The sequence below is a fragment of the Uranotaenia lowii genome, chromosome 2 (assembly GCF_029784155.1).
Source record: "Uranotaenia lowii strain MFRU-FL chromosome 2, ASM2978415v1, whole genome shotgun sequence".
Lineage (NCBI taxonomy): Eukaryota > Metazoa > Arthropoda > Insecta > Diptera > Culicidae > Uranotaenia > Uranotaenia lowii.
Window position 1 is genome coordinate 6,814,485 of NC_073692.1, and position 19,599 is coordinate 6,834,083.

The 19,599-nt window shown below is 37.2% G+C and overlaps 2 protein-coding genes across 4 annotated transcripts in view; one reads left to right on the plus strand and one right to left on the minus strand.

The window, feature by feature from the left end:
• Positions 1-19,599, minus strand: part of LOC129745692 (60S ribosomal protein L9) — a 285,451-nt gene that overhangs the window by 246,934 nt on the left and 18,918 nt on the right. The gene's annotated exons all lie outside the window — the stretch shown is intronic.
• The window catches only part of LOC129745684 (POU domain protein 2-like), a 202,635-nt gene that overhangs the window by 31,271 nt on the left and 151,765 nt on the right, over positions 1-19,599 (plus strand). For all 3 annotated transcript variants that reach the window (XM_055738959.1, XM_055738960.1, XM_055738961.1), the window contains exon 3: positions 10,665-10,700. In XM_055738959.1, coding sequence (XP_055594934.1) covers positions 10,665-10,700 — 36 coding nt within the window. The remainder of the gene's footprint in view (positions 1-10,664; positions 10,701-19,599) is intronic.

The window sequence follows — 19,599 nt, forward strand, 5'->3', positions numbered from 1 at the left end:
GTTGCGTGCGATATACTAACGGCCTGAATCGATTCGAACGTGTGAGCCTATCTACAGAACAATCTCATTGGATGTCCTTTGGAAAATCTCTTTGCGTTCATATTTGTTCCAGAGAAAGCTGATATCGACTCGTTACTCCCCCGCTCTTTTCGAAAAACTGACTAATGCCCAAGATAGCCGTTTACGGAAATACGTTGTACCTGCTAACAGAACAGCTTTGTATGGTAACTCCCTCTTCGTTGGAAGAAGCTACTTTAGAAAAATAATGTTTAAATTACTGGAATCAGCATCAAAATTACCACTTTTTCGGGTTTTTGCTCTGATATTGACGCTCTGCGAAGGAATGCTTCGCACTGTTCGTTCGCTATTTCACGATTTTGTACAATGTATAAGGATTCCAAATATTTGAACTGGCGTACTCGTTCAATTATCGTATTGCCTGTACGGATTTATGGCAGCTGTGGTATAGAGCGACGACCGGAGTTGAACAACATATACGAAGTTTTTGATAGGTTCAGCGAAAGCAGGTTACAGATTTTCAGGTCTTTACCAATCTATTCCACTATCTGGAGGGGGTTGGTTGGTATGACTAAATGAAATTTTGGTGTCATTGGCAAAAAGCCGAACTTTGCCATGTAGGTTCAGATCATTGATTAAAACTAGAAACATCAGTGGGCCTAGGTTACTCCCTTGTGGTACTCCCGTTGCAATGATCTTTTTTGCTACTTGAGCATCCTTTCAGAGACACGAATTGCTGTCGAGCTGTTATGTGGCTTTTAAGTAACCGATGAGGCCGACTTCGTATACCATACCATCCCAATTTTTGCAACAGCAAGGCGTGGTCTATTGTATCGAATGCTTTCCTCAGGTCCATAAACAGGGCACCAGCTAGTCGTCATATACATCTTCCAGGAGTTCAGTAGTTGGCGTGGGAGGTCGAACCGTGATAGGCACTGACAAGAAGTTTTCCAGGATTTTGTTCAAGACTAAGAGCGTTGAGATTGCGCGGCACTTTGAAACGTCTGAGTTGTATCCAGACTTGGAAATAGGAGTTACTTGGCTAGTTTCAATGCGTCGTGATAAACTCCGGTTCCGACTGTTAGATTGAAGATATCTGTCAGGATTTTGGAGAGCGCCAAGTGATGGATGTGTCCACGGTAATATTGTCAGCACCACGAGATTTGTTGGGATCGAGATTGCTGATTTCTAACAGTACCTCTGAGACGGATGCCGGTCTCAGAAACAAAGAAGACGATGGTTGTGAATTAAGTGAATTTTACTGTTGAATGTCTCGATTGCTTGGGATGTAATCAGTTAGTAAGGGACCAATATTGCAGAAGTAAACGTTGATGCTGTTTGATACTTGTGCTGGATCCATCTGGATTTCGATTTAATTTCCAATCTTGATCGTCATATTATAATGCGATTTGGACTTACGGCCAAGGGCATCGTTTAAGAATTTCCAAGATTGCTTTGGTGTTGCTGTTTGCAGGAATGGAAGGAAGTATGATCGTTTACAGTGACTTTTTAGTTTTGCCAGTCTTCCGGGATGTCTTTTAGAAGTTGCTTTGAGTGTTCATCCGTAGGGTGACGTTTGCAAAACTTCTTAATTAAAAAGAGACACACACCGTCTTAGCCGATTTAGGCTTACAGACTGAATAAATGACATGGACAACTTAAGATTAACATTTAATACCCAGTACCGAGATGGGAATCGAACCCATGCCATCAGTGGACCAGCGATTACCGTCTTACCACGCTAACCACTCGACCACCGAGACGTACAATCTAGTCTTTGTTATACCGTATTTGTTTTCACCACCCGAAAGTGTTGCACCTTCCACGCTGAAAACGAGCATGAATCGAGTTTTGCACCCACCTTTGTTCGTGTACGTGAAATCGGCAGTGTCAACAGTAAACATCAAGCTGTCAAAAATCCATTACAGCTGGTATTTGTTTTCGTTTGACTTCGAAAATTGAAATGAAATTTACTTTAGTTGATCATTGTCTTTTAAATAATATGAAAATTTTAGCATGAATTTATATATTATGTTGAATTGTGAAGATTTCAGATTTATTTTGCTTGGTAGATTCGCCTCTGGCTCTGATGATAACTGCAATACCGGCTGATTCTGGGCGGTCTATGCTTGCTGCTGCTGCTAGACTGCAGTTACCCCAGCTTGAAGGTTTTTGCCGGTATTTTGAACGTTTATTCCTCGCAAATCTCATCTTCGTTCGAGTACCTATTTCCGTTTTCAGATTTCAAAAAAAAATCTTGGAAGTCAAAATGGCGAACTCGAATCGCGGAAGTCGGGGGAGAAAGTTTTGCTAACAGACCGAAACGAACGAAATTCAAGCTCCCAATGCGGGTGTAGTCTCGAACTACCGTTTTTGAAGGGCAACGCGTGGAAATCTGGGACTTGGCGCAACCGAGCATCGTCGCCCTAAGGCACAGCTCGAAGCTGGCTTGTAGCAGAGTAGCTTCGATGCAGCTGAACGCTTCTTGCTGTAGAGACCAACTTATAGGACCCTCCCGAATAAGAAAACTTTTCGGTTTGGGCGATTCCACCAAATCTTTGGGTTGGCCTTTTTGCACTCGGATTTGCTGCTCTTTTTCGGCATCGCCTGGAACCGATTGCAGCAAGCCTTCTGGGCACATTTCTTCTTGGGAGCGTTGTTTGCTTTGGAACCTGCCATCCAGGTGAAATTCTCCGCCTCTGTTGGAAACGGCACTGGTATTGAATCCGGAACAAGTTTCCGTTCTTCGGGATAATAAAGAGAAAAGCTCGAACGCAATTTTGCGGTATAGAAATAAACCAACCAGCTGATATTTGTTTACATCGGGAAGCACGTGCTGTCAAAATTCATGATAGTATTGGTGAGAGCGCAAGCAACACCGAATATTTTCAGAGTGTTCCACCGTCCACTTTATGGTGCACTACCAGTGCACTACTCTTCGTGAAAACGAGCATGAAAACAGCAAAAAGTGCACTACCGGTAGTGCCTCGGTGCACCACCACTTGAAAACAAATTCTCTATTAGTTTCCAGACGTCGGATGTCATCCACAGGCAGTTCCTCTTCACCTTTGCTCTAATTGTTATTGTTTTTATTGCACGATTTCGGGTCGCGTTATATTTATCGGCTATAAATATAATCTTTTCGGTAGCGCGTTGCGTTTAGTTGGTGGTGGTTGACAATGCTTTTACTTAAGTATTGGAGATCTTTATCGATACTGCTCGACAGTGTGGTAACGATCATGTTATGCTCGCTTATATCCGTGCAGATCGTCTCATTCATTGTTGAAGCGGTGATGTTCTTTGAGCATACAACATGGTCGAGTATATTCCCACTGGCTGGCCGTGTAACCATTGAAGGTTATTTGAGGTCCAATTTGTAGCTTTAATACTGAGTGATGCGATTGACGGGTCACAGAAAGGCTATTTGAGGAACATTTTGTAACTAACATGCTCGCATTCGAGAAAATTGATAACACATACAGGATCTCAATGAAACTTGATATTTCCTCGAAGAGATTCCTTTTTCTTAACTCTAAGCATACAACTTTCGAAGATATGAAGATCTTACAAATGCTAAACCCACCAACCCACAGAAAGTGTACTATGTATGCCGTGACCGGGATTCGATCTCATACCCGCTGGCTTAGAAGATTTGAAGGCTATCTTCTATGCAACGGGCTGCATCAATTCCCTTTGGAACCTTTGTTCAGCGAAATTTGAACTTTGGAGGAACGCGTTTAAGTCGATATGGGACTTTTGGTTGCTTGGGAAGCTTCTTGGAACTTGAATTTGCACATCATTTTTAGGTTTTAACACTTTATTTAGGGACGGTTACTAAACTACACAAAATTTGGTGACGACTCACTTTTGGATTGAACTAGGGTACTTAGATTATACCACGTTGACGAAGCGCATTCAAGATTACTCAGGTTTTTTTGTAACATAGCTCTCTCATGTATTCTTCGGGATTTCACCAGAATAATCTATTCTTTGACACACAACTTTAATTCAAACTCTTTCACAATTCTCCTTTTACTATCTTGAGCACTTCTGACCAACCAAATTGAAGCCGTAAATTTCTGAAAACAGACAGATTGACACTCCTGTCAATTGCCCGTCATGCTACTCCAAGAAGGTGTTGTGTTCCGTGAGTTACTCCGGAAAAAAACTCCTCATAAAAAGAGATCACCGAGCAACGAGCCCCATTTCTTCTCCTCACACATCAGTATTCAAATTAGTCCAAATGGCTGAGCATTAAGCCGACTCAAGGCACTTAGCGGAAGTCAGCCCAACACAACACGGCAGCACGTCTTCGTGTTCAACTAGGCATTTAGTAAATTTCTCGACCGAGTTGTTACTATACTAACTACAAATACACACACACATCTACATACAAATATCTGTACTTAATCTCCATTCGAACTTTTAAGCTGCTGTAATCCACTGTAGGCTTTGCTCTTACTCAGCCAAATTCAAATTTTTAGCTCAAATGAGTTGCGCCGCATTTTTTTTTTCTCTTTTTGCTGCTGTGCTGAAGCGTTAGGCGAACATATTTTCAAAATGTAATGAGAGCTAATTAGCATGATTTTGCATGACGGTTTTCATGTTTTTGCACATTGGTTTTATGCATTTTGTGTTCGCCTGTCCGAAGCTTAAGCCTTAATATATGAGCGATTTTTGGCGAGATACGGAAACCTGATACTGGGATAAACGCATCAGCTCAGCTCGAGTTTGAGTTGAAACTGGGCATGTCGAAGAAAATTAAAACCGGCGTTCAACAGTTGAAAACTTCACCAACACCTAAAACAAAAACAAAAATGCTTAAGTGCGATCTTTTAAACAGCTCTAACAATGTTTTAACTGCAGTCGGGCGCTATCGATTGTTCCGCAACATCAAAGCTTGTTGGTGAGAGGAATTTCAATAAACTCGATGCGTTTGGTACATCCCGAAAGTCTGATTCAAGTGTGAAATATGTTAAAAAATAACATAAAATTAATATTTTATTTGAATTTTTAATTCACCTGGAACGAAGGTCAAAACAATCTAGGCCTACACTTATCAATCAAACATCAGTAGGCTGAGCGCGAAATTCAACCCCATCGAATCAACATTCAAAATAGACGCAGTCAAGTGCATCCCAAAAGAAGGATCCCAGTAAACAGACCCAATCATTTCCAGAAGAAGAAAAACTGTTCCAAAACGCGCCTACTGTGTCGTCCAAACTGATTGGCGGCCCCTTCGGGAGAATTAAAATTATGACATGTGCCTTCTTCTTCTTCTTGTTCTTTGCATTTAACACAACGCCCTTCGAAGAAAATGTAATACAACAACAAGTGCCGCGGGAAACTTGAAATTGTAAATTTGAATAGAGCGGGTGCTGATGCGGGGGTCCGAAATTAAATATTAAGATTGATATCAACGGAAAAGCAACTGTCATGTCAAACAGAAATAATGTAGGAGCATATAAAAAAGAGCTTGAACAAAACGAGGTGCTGTGAGATTTGCCCGTTTTCTTCTCTGCATTGCTGGACATGTGACGAAACGGACACATATAAAGTCTCTATCTAATTGGTTGCTTACTAATTAGAGTGTATGGAAATTCAGATTGATATCGCAATTTTCGAGCTTCGTTGGCTTTTTAGTCTGAAAACTTGACGTTTAGAGTTTTATTCATAACGTCTAATTGTTGTTTTGGATAAAATATGGATATGTTTGCTTGCCGTCGGATTGATCCGTTAAGTTCAAGCAACTGTCCATAAGTGCCTACTTTGATGGGTAGAAGTGATGGCTCACCTCACATGATTTGTTGTTGTTTTTTCTTCTAGTTTCTGACAGCTTGAACGGTAATTTCCACTCTGAATCTATCTATATTTTGCTCTATTCGGCTTCTACATTCGCGACTTCCCAACACCGGACATTTAATGGTCATGTTTCTTTCATCCGCGTCCGGAATCGCTTCTGACCGCCTTTACTCACTCTTGGGGTAATTCATTTGAAAATTCAAATTTCAGAAATTGACTCTATCCCCAGTATTATCGTCATCATTTTCCACGACTATTCCCGAAACCCGGAGGGGAAGAAATAATCAACTCTCTACTGCCTGACGATGGCTCAACTCTGGTCCACAAATGATGCTGTTGGATGGAAAAGGAAAGAAATCTCAGCGCCTTCTATGATGATTTGTCCGGCTTGCTAAGATGAGCCCCGATTATTTGAATATATGGAAACGACTTCGGCGTTATAGACATTAAACCTGGCCAGCCTCACGTTGGATAGCGTAGGAATAATTTGTTCTTAACTTCATTCAGAGTAGCAACTCACAAAAAAAAACGACGAAAATGATTGAGTTTGTCCAAAAAAACATGAAACAGATCAAGCGAACGAGAGGGCGAAACGGTGTTAACGTTCATTGTTGACGGTAATTATGGATAATTTCAAACTTCCTGACTGGCGAGGGAGATGTGCCGGAATTGTATGGCGGGTTTTTTTTTCTTTTTTCTCTTCGAAGACAGTCCCGATCGGGAGCTGGCGATCTTGGAACCTGTCAGTCAATCGAAAGAATTCATATACATTTTTTGTTATTTGTTAGAAAACGAAATTGAAAATAAATTATCAAAATCAGAACGACATTCAAAGTTATATTTTATTTGTTTGTAGAAGTTAATTTTAGCTAGATAAAAAAATAAATAATTGAAAATTATTTATAAATCAATTGTTTGAGATTTATGAAAATTTGGCAATTTATAAAAAGAGGAATGTTTTCAGAATACACCCTCTTTTATTGTTCGAAAAATATCTAAGAAGGCAGATTCGATTATCTCCAGATAAAGGTTTGTTGATGATACGCCTACTTAGTCGTTCAAATGGAAACTTTTGTTGTTTTTCGCATCGCATCAAAAAAAAATTCCATTAAAACAAAATGAGTACCGTAAACTGGGGGAACTTTGATCACTTTTTTCATTCATTTTTGAATATTTTGGAAGGGGTTGCTTTTTCGTAATATCTAAAAGCTTTAAAACCCTTACTGAGGTGAGGAGTATCAAACATGCTCATTGATTGCAGTAAATTCATACGACATTTGTGGTCATAATTAAATGTTTGTTACAAAACCAGATTTCGAGTTTCGGGGTATCTTTGATCACATTGGTTTAAACGTAGCTCAACATCTTCAAATTTATTGTTTTGATGCCATTTAGCACAGAAGGCTCAAAATATCGATAACAGTATTTTTTGTTTGGACTCGATTGAATTTTTCAACGTTTTCTTTCAAAAACAAATATACTCAAAAGATGGACAATGTTGCTGCATACATTTAGGGGCAAAAATTATAAACATTTCTTTATATTTTTTTGCCTCAAAAACAAATGAAATTTTATCTTCATGCAGTTCTCTGAGTCTTCGCACTGTTTCCATGTTCTTTTTTTCTTCAAACTTCAGGTATCAGGTATCAGAATGGGGCACGTTATCCAAACATACGGGAAAATTGTGCCTAGCCTTTTTTTTATCCAAGATTTCATCATTTACCTGAGAAACCTGAAAAACCTATAAAAGGAAGAAATAAATTCAATCTATTTAAGATGGCATAAAGCCTTTCCACTAGGGATTATTAGCATTAAAGCTCTTTTCTACATTCGGTAAGGAATGATAGAATGTTTTTTAAGTTTAATTTCTTAAACTCAGATTCGCTTAAAGCGTAAGATCCCAGAGTACGAAAACGTAGTCTGGCAAATGAGGGACAGTTACATATAAGATGGAAGGGATCTTCCACATCTGATTCACAACTAACACATACTGGAGATTCAGCACGCTGAATGTTGTGCATGTGATAGTATAGTTGAGTTTACAATGACCGGAGAGTGCTCTGATCAAGATGCTGCAATGAGATTTATTTAAAGTTAATAAGTAACTCGATATGATTGGAGATGGTTTTTCTAAAAATAGTTTAGTTTGACGACAAGTGTCCAACTCTTCCCAGTATCGTTCATGTTGGTTAGAGGACCAAGTTTGAATTTGGTTTCTGAACCAACATGGTGATATTGGGACAGCCGGCTCTGGTCCGTAAAATTCCTTTTCCGACCCAGCTCTAGCGAGTTCGTCGGCGCATTCGTTTCCAAAAATTCCCTTATGTCCGGGTACCCATAGAAGGTTTAATCCATTGCCTTCAGCAAGTTCTTCGATTGCTTTCCGGCATGCGATTACCAGTTTTGATCTAGAACTGGAAGCACTGAGTGATTTGATAGCTGCTTGGCTATCTGAACAGAAATAAATTGTTCTGAACATAATCTTCTTTTGAAGTGCAATTTGCACTCCATACATAATAGCATATAGCTCAGCCTGAAAGACTGTACAATATTTTCCTAGAGGTTGAGCATATTCTATGTTCAACTCGTGACAGTAAATTCCTGCACCTGCACGGCCGTTTGATAATGAACCGTCAGTATAGAATACAATATGAGAGGACATTTGGTCCTCTACGAAACCTGATAACCATTCTTGAGGAGAAGGAAATTTGACTTTAAACCCCATGTAGGGAAAACTACTCGAGAGTGTTAAATCGTTTGGCGCTAGATTAAACTTGTTTAATCTAACTAATTCAGGCCACACATTTGTATGACTCGATGATCTTTCGATATTTCCTGACAGCCAGAGACCAACTGCCTGTAGACGAAAAGCACATGAGAAGGCTTCCTGTTTTAGGAACAAGTGTAGAGGTTTGATAGAAAACAGAGCCTCTAGTGCTGCAGTAGGAGTTGTAGTGAACGATCCGGACATCCCCAAAAGACACATTCTTTGAAGGTGATTTAGTTTAGTCCGAACTGTTGCAACTTCTCCTTTCTGCCACCACACTAGACACCCATTGGCCAGAATTGGTCTTACTATTGTGGAATAAATCCAGTGAATATGTTTGGGTTTGAGTCCCCAGTTTTTTCCGATTGCACGTCGGCATTGTCCGAAGGCCATGCATGCTTTTTTGATTCTGAATTCGATGTGATCAGACCAGTTTAATTTGGAGTCAAGAATGACACCCAAATATTTAACTTGATTAGACACGGTGATTTCGGAACCATAAAACAGCAGAGGGCGCACCCCGCGGGTGATACGTTTTTTAGTAAATAAAACCATATTAGTTTTTAGAGGATTAACTGAAAGTTCTACATGAGAACACCATCGTTCAACAGAGCGCAGAGCTTGTTGCATTATATCAAATAATGTGCTTATGCACAAACCTCTTACCAGCAGAAGATAATCATCTGCGAATCCATAGGTTGGTATTCCACGGTCATTGAGTTTTCTCAACAAGCCGTCTGCAACTAGGTTCCACAAAAGAGGTGATAGTACACCTCCCTGTGGGCAACCACGTGTGCTAACTTTTGTTATTGAAGCCTGTCTTAAAGACGAATGAAGATTCCTGTTACTTAGCAGTTACTTACTCAAACTTAATCATTTGATAGGGTTTTTAGCCATTTTTTCTATACGAGCTTTTTCATGGAAAATGACCAATTATTTTCAATATCCAAAAATTATCATCAAATGACCATAAAAATAACACTTAAACTAAACCCAAACCAAGGAAAAAAATTGGAACTTTCACATTAAACAACCCATTTGCTCCTAAATGCTTAAATTTGGTCAGGAGAGATGTTTGTTTGTGAGCCTTCAAAAACCAAGATATTTTAGGATTTTAAAATTACATTTGAAGTAATATAAAAAATCTTCTAATAAAAACCAAATTAAGCTTATTTGTAACTTAATTTATAGGCTTTCAAACGTAGTAAACAGTTTTCAGATATTTTAACTTTAAACTTAGTTAATGATGATTATCTGCAAAAATTTCATGTTGATCAAAGTTACCCCGCTGATCAAAGTTCCCCCAGTTTACGGTATTCAATAAGGTATAAAATATTCAGTAAGAATGGAGTAGAATTTCGAAGAACTTAACAAAAAACGGATTAAATTTTTTTTACGAAAAACAAATCAAAATATAAAATCGGCTTCAAAATAACTTTCAATTTAAAAGGAATTCAAATTTAAACCTTCTTTTCCAGGAATCAAAAACAAAATTTAATTTGCAAAATTATCTTCAATGAGAGAAATTCAAATTCGCTTCCGAATTCCCCCTCTCTCTTTCAATTCAAATTATGCATGGTTCATTCACACTTTTTTACCTTAATTTTGATGAAAAGATTTTTCCTTGCTAAAAGGCTAAGAGGAATAACGAAAAAAAAACCCGTCTGTACCTACTATTGTTCGCGTCCGCCCGTTGCCATGTGTGTACTTTTTTGAGATGGGAAAAATAACTCTCATAAAGAGTCTCTATCACCTTTGAAGCGATCAACTCCAAATTGCTCCAATTCGATGTGGTTTTATGAATGGCGATGAATGGGTACGGAAGTCGAGATCATCGGAGCTATCGTGTTTTTTTTCTTCTCTCCGTCTGTTCCTCCTGGAACATTCTTCTGGGAGATGATTTGTTTTGTATGTGGATTCTTTCATCAACAAATTTCGTTCATCAACAGCATCCTCATAATAAGTATCGAACTGCGAAATCTGAATATCCAAAATTATTTAGAGCTGATCCTTGTTTGATTAAACAGAATGGAACTCAAATTATTAAATTTATTTTGCTTTTCTATTTTGTTTTCAGATAACAGCGATAGCGAAATGCGTGATAAAGCTTACGGTAAGTACATACAACATTTTGAAATAATTGAAGCAAATATGAAGTTAAAATTTTTCATGATTGAATACTTGATTCAATCGTCTATTAAAACACTTTATCCAAGGTCGTCCTCAAAATTCGAACAAATGTTACTTTCAATTCCATGGGCCAAAGGCCATTTGTGCAGTTACTGTTAAGATTGACCATTTATCTGCTATGTATTTCAGAATTTCGAACTACGTAATGCAATGTAGAAAGACAACTTTTTTTTGAAAAATTTAAAAATAATCGCGTATGTCTTAATTTATCACGCGCAAATGGTTGAGAATTTAGTAGGTATTTATTTCAACTTGTGAGCTTCTAAGATGAGTAGGCATTGACTTTATTGCAACGCACGCGTTTTTCCGACCGTAGAAAATTTTCCGCGATTTCGTCTGTAGAAATTTTTATAAACTTTATTCTTTCAATTGAAAATCAAGTGAAACTCCGATTAAAGGCCACCATCTGACTTAACTAGAATAAGAATATATGGTGTCGGAAAACGTTCGATGGGAAATTTTCAGGGGTGTTGAAAGTTTTATGGTTTTGGAATCTTATCCGCAAGGACAAATCCCCGAATATTTGTGTTTTACCTGTGAAAATAGTGAAAGTGGAAAAGTTTTGGGGAAGTGGGAAATCTTGAAAATATGAGACTTCTATTCGTGTTTCTTGTTTCTCCATTACTGTCTCATTCGTTCTCCCAATCTGCTTGCTGAACGGAACGGAACAAAAATCAAATGTACAAATAACTAAGCATTTCAATGAAACAGGAAATACGCTTGAATCCGTTTGCTGAACAAAATATTTGTGAAAAAGTTGAAAAAACATTACAGAATCTGCTGTTGGGCTATGTTAGTATTCTCGTTCTTTTTTTTGTTTGCAATCAGGCTTGGAAAAGTCAAGGCTTGCTGAGCAAAAATTTTACCATGATGAAAGGGAAGGATATGAAGTTTTCGAAATACAATGTTTGCTTAGTAATAAATTTAATTTTTATGCTGAGGCAATTGAATTTGACGATTTGTTTCATCTTAATTATTTTAATCAATGTGAAAACTGGTTTCTAACGAGTAAACAGTAAAGTTATTCAATAAAAGGTATGTGTATGAGAAGGTTTTTTTATTCATATAATCTTTTGAAAAGTTAACTTTTTTTCAAAGGATTTTATGAAGGTGAAGATAATATTGTTTTTTCGATATTATCAACGTTTCTTTTCAAGAGCGAACGATGGTGCTATATCTAAGGTCAATCACTAGAGATGGTATTGTTGTCCACATTTCTTCCTCCCTGTGATCCAGTTGTCTTTGCATCTAATACTGCACAGTGGGCCCGGCCGAGTAAAGATGTGTAGTAAATATACTTTTACTACTCACCGGGATGCTGACAAGATCTGGCTGTGTATGTATCATAAAAATAAGCATAAGCATGCTTCAACTTGTGAGCTTCTTTTTTTCATGCAATTTTTTCCAATTATGCTATGTCTTGAGTCAGTTTTTTTTTTGGGTTGAAATAATGAAAAATAACTGTTCCGATTAATGATAGAGTTATAACACATTATGTAATGTTTGCTTGAAACAACCCATGTATCCGGAAAACAATTATTATAAATTTATGGAAACACAGGCTAAGCAAAGCTTGCTAAGCTAAGATTAACTTTAGGCATTCATGCAAAAACCAAGTTGAAAAGTGGACAAATAAGGTTTAAAAATCAAAGAGACTTTCTATCAAATCATTCTATAATGTTTATGAAACGTATAACAAAGTTGTAGAGAATATACCTACAAAAATGTTTGTTGGGTAATGGAATCCCTTCGATGAAACATCAAGTTTCATTGAGATCCTATGATGCATGTTCAACAAAACAAAAAGAGAGACACTTAAACATTTTTTTTTGTAAATTCTTTATTTGAAACTGGCATAGCCTTGCAATCTGAACTCCTATACATATTAACAAAACTAGACGAAATTGTTCACGTTTAATACACCCCCCCATACAAACTTCATATCATTATCCTGATGTGAAAAGCAATCTTCACATTGACAATCAGTACCTACAATCAATCCTTTAAAACATCATGATCATTTTGGATTTTTTTTTTCGTTACAACAAACTAAGTTGATCCTGGCTGTGATGATTTCATGCCAGATTCACACGGTGGGAAAATTCAAATTTTGACAATGGGGGCGAACGAAATCTCCACCCAATAATGTCTGTTAGCCTCGCGAAGCGAAGACACACAAAAAAGACCCAAAACATGTGCCCAGGGAAGCTGTATGAATGAAAACGATCACATGAGCCCATATATCTCCTGTGGAACGGTGAAAACAACGAGCTATTAGGGAACGATAGTGAGAAGAAAAAAAAATCTCGAAGCTCAAGAAATCAACCCGCAAGAACAATGAACAGCCTTGCCCGGAGGAACATCATCGGGATCAGCGTTAATCGATCTCGTTGCTCTCAGGCCGCGTGATTTTTTTTTCTGTTCTTCATGCGGTTCCAGCGTGCGCGAATGTTAACCTGAAAAGAAGCAACCATAATAAAGGCTTGGATGGAGGTGATCGCGAAAGTAAAAACATGATAATCTGTACTCGCGCGAGAGTGGGTACCTCTTATGAGCTTTTGCTGATACGACGATGTCGATGATGCTCACAGAGGGTAACGAAAGCACAAAAAAGTGGTATACGACGGAGTTAATTTAAAGCATGACTCTTTTTTTGCGAGCCGCTGCTCAGCGAGGTCGAAGGACGATCCACCTTCCATGTGAACGTGTGTGCCAGTATCTACTCTGAATAATGATCGAAATATAATAATAATCTGCATATCTGGTTCTGGTAGTGTTTTTTTTTGCACGTTTGGGAAAGTCGTCGCGTGATCGCTGTGAACAATCCAGAACGAAACGTCCATTACACGTCGACGGTGTTTCTCAAACGCCCAATTCAGTTTACTGATAGGTGAACGATTTTAAAATACTCCATTGGATCAATGAATTTAACAATAGGCGTTCTTGAAAACTGCGCTACCAATTTTGAAACGTTGAATAAAATAAATAAAATAAACAACAGAACTTGAGGCAATAGCAAATAAGAAAGATGCAATAGACAATATGTGATAGGCAATGGGTAACCCACCAAACATTCAAGTTGTACATATATCTGAAGAACAACAGAATTTCTCATACTCATTACTCATAGGTACCAGATGAAATGATCGTTTTAAACTTACCAAAAAAGCATATAAATAGACACAAATATGGAACCGATAAACATATTATTCCAAACAAAAGATTATAAGTAATTTGAGTAATATAAAAAAATGCACCGTCCAAGACTAGAACTCGAGTTCCCCGAGTCCACTCTTCGTCATCTTACCACAATGCAAATTCGCATCTATTTAGCAGTATATTTAGCTTTAATCGTTGAACCTGAAATGCGCTATCGAAGTTTGAAAATAATATTTCTGAAGGCTTTTTGCTTTTTTTAAACAATTCACACTATATGCACTTCAAATTCCACGATCGTAGGCGCGGATCAGTAGAACAAGTTCCTCATTAGAGGTCAAATGAATGGTGCTTGGGATTAGCAGCTCATTTACACTGCACAAAAAATATGCTCTCTCTTTGACAGCCAATAACGATGCCGGCCACGTCCAAGTAATCAATGGAGAGATTGCAAAAAGAGAAAGATCTATTTTGTGCTGTAGGACCAAGGCTACCTCTGTATCCTAACAAAATAATTTTAGTTAGGAGTGGGGTAAAAGGAATTGATTAGATGATAATTTCGACCAGTATGAACCATAAACATATTTTCTTAACTCCGATCAGTTTCTATTTTATCAATTGCAATTTTCGAAATTGCTCTTAAATTCTAATGTAATTCGCCTGGGGTAAGAGTCCGGGCAAAATATCTTGGCATTCGCAGATGGCGCAAAAGTGTTGGTAGTAATATTAGCGACTTTTGAAATAAAAGAGGTACAATATCCACTACGTAACATAATTTATATGAAAAAAAAACAATTTTCGCATCTTATCGCAGCATATTTTCAAACTAACTTATCATTTGGCTGATTCAACTTGTTTTTTGACAAAGCGTGTCGAAATTCAATCGTGATAAAAAATCACTCAATAAACTAAAACATTTTTACGATGGTGATCGAAAATATCTTTTTACACGATTTAAATTACCATTTGTATTACGATTTCTTGTTAGCTGGGAATAGGCAATAGACAAATGTTAAAGTGGAAATTTCTGACAATTTAAGCCGGGGTTTTGTATTTACCAGAAAATTTAAAAATTTGCTAATGCCTCATTTTTGGTTATTTTTAAATCATAAAAACTCATTGAAATTTTATCAGTTTTCTACATTTGAAATCGTAAATAACAGTTGAGAATTTTTTACAATTGTTTCAATATGCAAGATAGCTTAATTCCAATCATTGATTATATTGTGAGTTCATATGCTCATCCACATTTCTAACAAAATATTTGAGAACCATCGCATCCGGGAAATGAAGATTGCCTCGAATCGCTAGGAAGAAGGATATTTAATAATGTAATAATAGTGGTTCGGTGAAAATTATCCGGATATGAAAACAAAGGGATTTCATCGGGCCCCTTGCGAAGACTGCGCAAAGTGAAGCAATAAGCGCGATAAGCGAACCAACGAGTATCCACAAAAAAGAGAACGAGTGTATATTATTTTTAATCGCGATGTCGCGATCGATTGTTGCCCGTTTACTTGGGATGGTTTTTGTTTACAAAACGCGATTGGGATATATGGGAAAATTTTCTCAAAGCAGCATCACCACTTAAAGGCAGGCCAGGCAGCAGACTTTGACTTAACGACAACAACCAGTGCACAATTGACATGGAGCAACTTTCGAAAATTCACACCCAGTTTGCTTGGATGATATGCTGTTGCTTTGCATGTTCTTGGTCGGAACTGCAGAAGCACAGTTGGTTCTTATATTTTTCCTTTTTTCAAGGGGAAAACGTAACGATGATGTTGCACTTTCAATTTCCGATCAAGATTCAATTTGCCTTCCGATTGCGTTTTGATTGCTGCTGCAGTCGAGGAAAACGGAAGATTCTAACAGTCAGTCAGTTACTAAGTTAAGCGCCACCTCACAAAACTTCCCGGGAAACAGCTTACATGTTTAAGGGGGAAATTAAATTTTCCATTGTGTGGTCTCAGCCAATTTTTACGATGATTACCTCCGAAAGCGATGACGATAAAGTGGCCACTGCTGGGTACCGTCGTTGGTCGTCGTTCATGTATGGGCCCAATTTTTACTGACTCATCCACCCAGATTCGGTTCCCAGATTCCCGGGGCAAAAAGTTAGCTTCTTTCAAGTACCTACTGAGCGCCATAGTTGCCGATTCCCATGAGGGGAGTTCGCAAACCATCCAAAAACTTTTGATGTGTCCAGCCAGCCACTGCTGCTGGGGCGCTTTTCTTGTGCCGCTTTTGCTGTTCGGGTATTATTAGCTGATTCAGAAGCCGTGAATGCTAATTAAAATTGATTTCAATTATCGGCCACGGTTTGCTGAAAATAAAAGCAACATTTCAATGCGAGCGCTTCGTTTAGTTTATGAGATTCGTCCAAGCGCTGGGTTTAACAATGTGTAAATTCGACGTAGAAAAACAGGAGGGGAGCAAATAAACAATTGATTTAATCGTTTATTGATACCCAGCCGGGCAGTAAATATCATCCGAATTGCGAAATCTTTTTAATTGTGAACATTTAAAATTGTGATGATATCACTCTGAAACGGAACTAACTAAATCTACAGACACGTTAAAAATTAAATTGAATTTGAAGCTTAGCTTGATTGACTACTCATATCCACCTTAAATCATTGAACTCAAAATGCTTCTTTTACAAGTTTTTTTTTAATCGATTCTAGAGGAACTTCGTATTTATTACATTTGTTTTCAAACTATGTATTCCATGATCGCTGGCATGACTAAGCAGAACAAGTTCCACGTCGCCAATAGTTGCTACTCCGTGATTTATCAGGCCATCAATTTTATACAAAGTCAAAAAGAATGGTGCTTGGGATTAGCAACCATTCTCATTGTACAAAACTGATGCTCTTCCTTTTTAATATGGTTTATATGGTTAAACACGGCGCCGGCCACGTCCTAGTAGTCAATAGGAAAACAGGAAGGATTAAATAAAATACTCTTTAAGTTCAACCTCTCGCTCCTGCATACTCCAAAAAAATTGAAATAGTCAGAACCAGAGAAAAGTTAGTATCACCAACAATGGAAACCGTCTATACGTCTGCGAATCCATATTCAAGTATCCAAGGAAGGAGTTGTAATAGTAGGTGAAAGGTAGAGATCCATTTTGGTAAATGGAGCGATCAGGATTCCCCTACACCTCCTATGCTTCTAGACATTTCCTAAAGAAACTTCTATTTCTATAAGGCATTGGATAAACATCTAATAAAAATGGATCAAGTAACATAAAAATCCAAATTTCTTCCTTGATAAACTAGCTCTTTTTCCTAACCACGATCACTGTTGAAGCAAAGAGTTTGCAAAAGGACTTTAATAATTGAAGACGAAAAGAAACTTAAAATGAAATTGATTTGTATTATAATACTAGCTGATCCCACACGAACTCCGTTCCGCTTTCAGTTTGGAAAATGTCATGAACAGTTCGTATGAAAGTCAATTGCCAAGCATTTTCCAGATGCACTTCCGAATTCATTGTTAAGTAATAATTGCAAAAATATTGCATGATCACATTTTCTGTTGTCTGCTACTAAATTTGAAATTAGGAATCAATTGACCATGCCAAAAAAACACCGTGTTTAAATTTCGACTCGATTATTACATAACAACGCATTTATTTCCAAAAAGTTAAACCCCTTTCAATGGCCTATTATACAATCTTTGATATCTGAAATCGATTGCTCTTCCTTCAAAACTCCCGTGTGCAAATTTTCAAAGCAATCCATTGCATAATAGCGTAAATATTGCTAAATACAGTGAAAAATTATTTAATATGGACGACCCCTTTCGTCGACCTCTGGCAAAACATTTGACATCTGAAATCGATTGCTCGTCCCTGAAAACTACCGTGTGCAAATTTTCATCTGAATCCGATGTATAATAACGACGATATTGCAAAAATATTGAAAAGTTAATATGGATGACCCCCTTTGCCGGACCCTTACACTGAACTTAACATCTGAAAGCGATTGCTCGTCCCTCAAAACTCTTGTGTACCAATTTTCATTTGAATCCGATGTATAATTACGACAATATCGCAATAACAGTGAATAGTTAATATGGACGACCCCTGTGACTGACCCCTGATTTTAATTTGGATCAGTGAAATCAATTGTTTGTCCCTAATAACTCCAATGAGCAAATTTTCATCCCATCATTATACATCGGGAAAAACGTCAAAATCACAAAAATATTGAAAAGTTAATATGGACGACCCTTTTTGCTGGCCCCTTACACTAAGTACCTCAAATCGATTGTACGTCACTCAAAACTATCGTGTACCAATTTTCATCTGAATACGATGTATAATAAAGTCAATACCGCAAAAACAGCCAACAGTTAATATGGACGACCCCTTTGGCTGACCCCTTACACAAAATTTGACACCTGAAATCGATTGCTCGTCTTCCAAAACACTCATGTGCAAATTTTCAACACAATCCGACGAAAAGTAACGTCAATATCGCGGAAACATTATTTGTCTTGTATGGACGACCCCCTTCAAAGGGGTCATCCGAAAATCTGAAAACATTTTTCATCATTCCTGGTCCTAATGAGCATCCATGTCAAATTTCAGACCTCTAGCTCTTAAGACGGCTGAGTCTTAAGGCAGTTTGATAAAGTTTTATAGCTCGAATATCAAATTCCTTAAAGTTAAAGGAGCATCTCTTGGAACCCCCTTTTAATATCTTTGAAAACCTTTGGAATTCTGGAAAACTCCTTAAAATGCAGTTATCTATTCAAATAATTCGTAGAAGCATTATTATACACTTTTACTCAGTAAATTTTTAAAAATAATCTTGTTTTTGTGGAAAAACTGAAGTGGTGCTATTCTTATTTCGCACCCTTTTTTCACATTTTCGGTCCTCAACGCCAATTGCTACGTCCAAAAAAAGTAAACTTATGCTTGATTTATCCGTTAAGCATTTCAGAACAAACTGTGGAAGAAAATTTTCGTAATTTTCAATCATTCATATTTTTACAAGCAAAAAACATAGTGGTGCTATTCTTATTTCGCTCACTGTATATAGATTTAGGCACAATTTTTTCCAGATTGTTTTTATATGATTATTGCCTTTTTGAAAACTCTTTGATTCTTTGCTGTCCTTTGTTTAACCACGTACGTAGTTCTTTTACATATAAATTTTAATGTATTAAATAGAAAAATTTGAAAATTCATCCGAAAATCTGTATAATGGTTAAACTAGATTAGTATAAGGCAAAAATTAGAGAACTTACTTTCATCGATCGTTAAAATTATTGAATTTGCTCTAAAATCAAATCATTTTTTTTATTATTTTTTTTTATTTTTTTATTATTTACATGGTTTTCTGGACAATTTAGCTTATTCGATTTGAACAAAGAATAAGTTTCTATGAGAAACTGTTCAAATCTGCTCAAATCAAATAATTTAAATTTCTCAAACTCTCGATCAAATTTAAAGATTTCAACCTTTTATAACTATAAATTTAATTTTCAAAAGTAAAATAAATTGATTTAATTTTTGCGATTCAAACTTAATACTTGCAATCTTGATCCAAATCCAAGTTTAAGTTTGGAATTAAGCTTTTGACAAAACTGCAAATATTATAAAATTGTTTACGGGATATTACATGTTTCTTTATCCGCAAGTACTTTTCGTA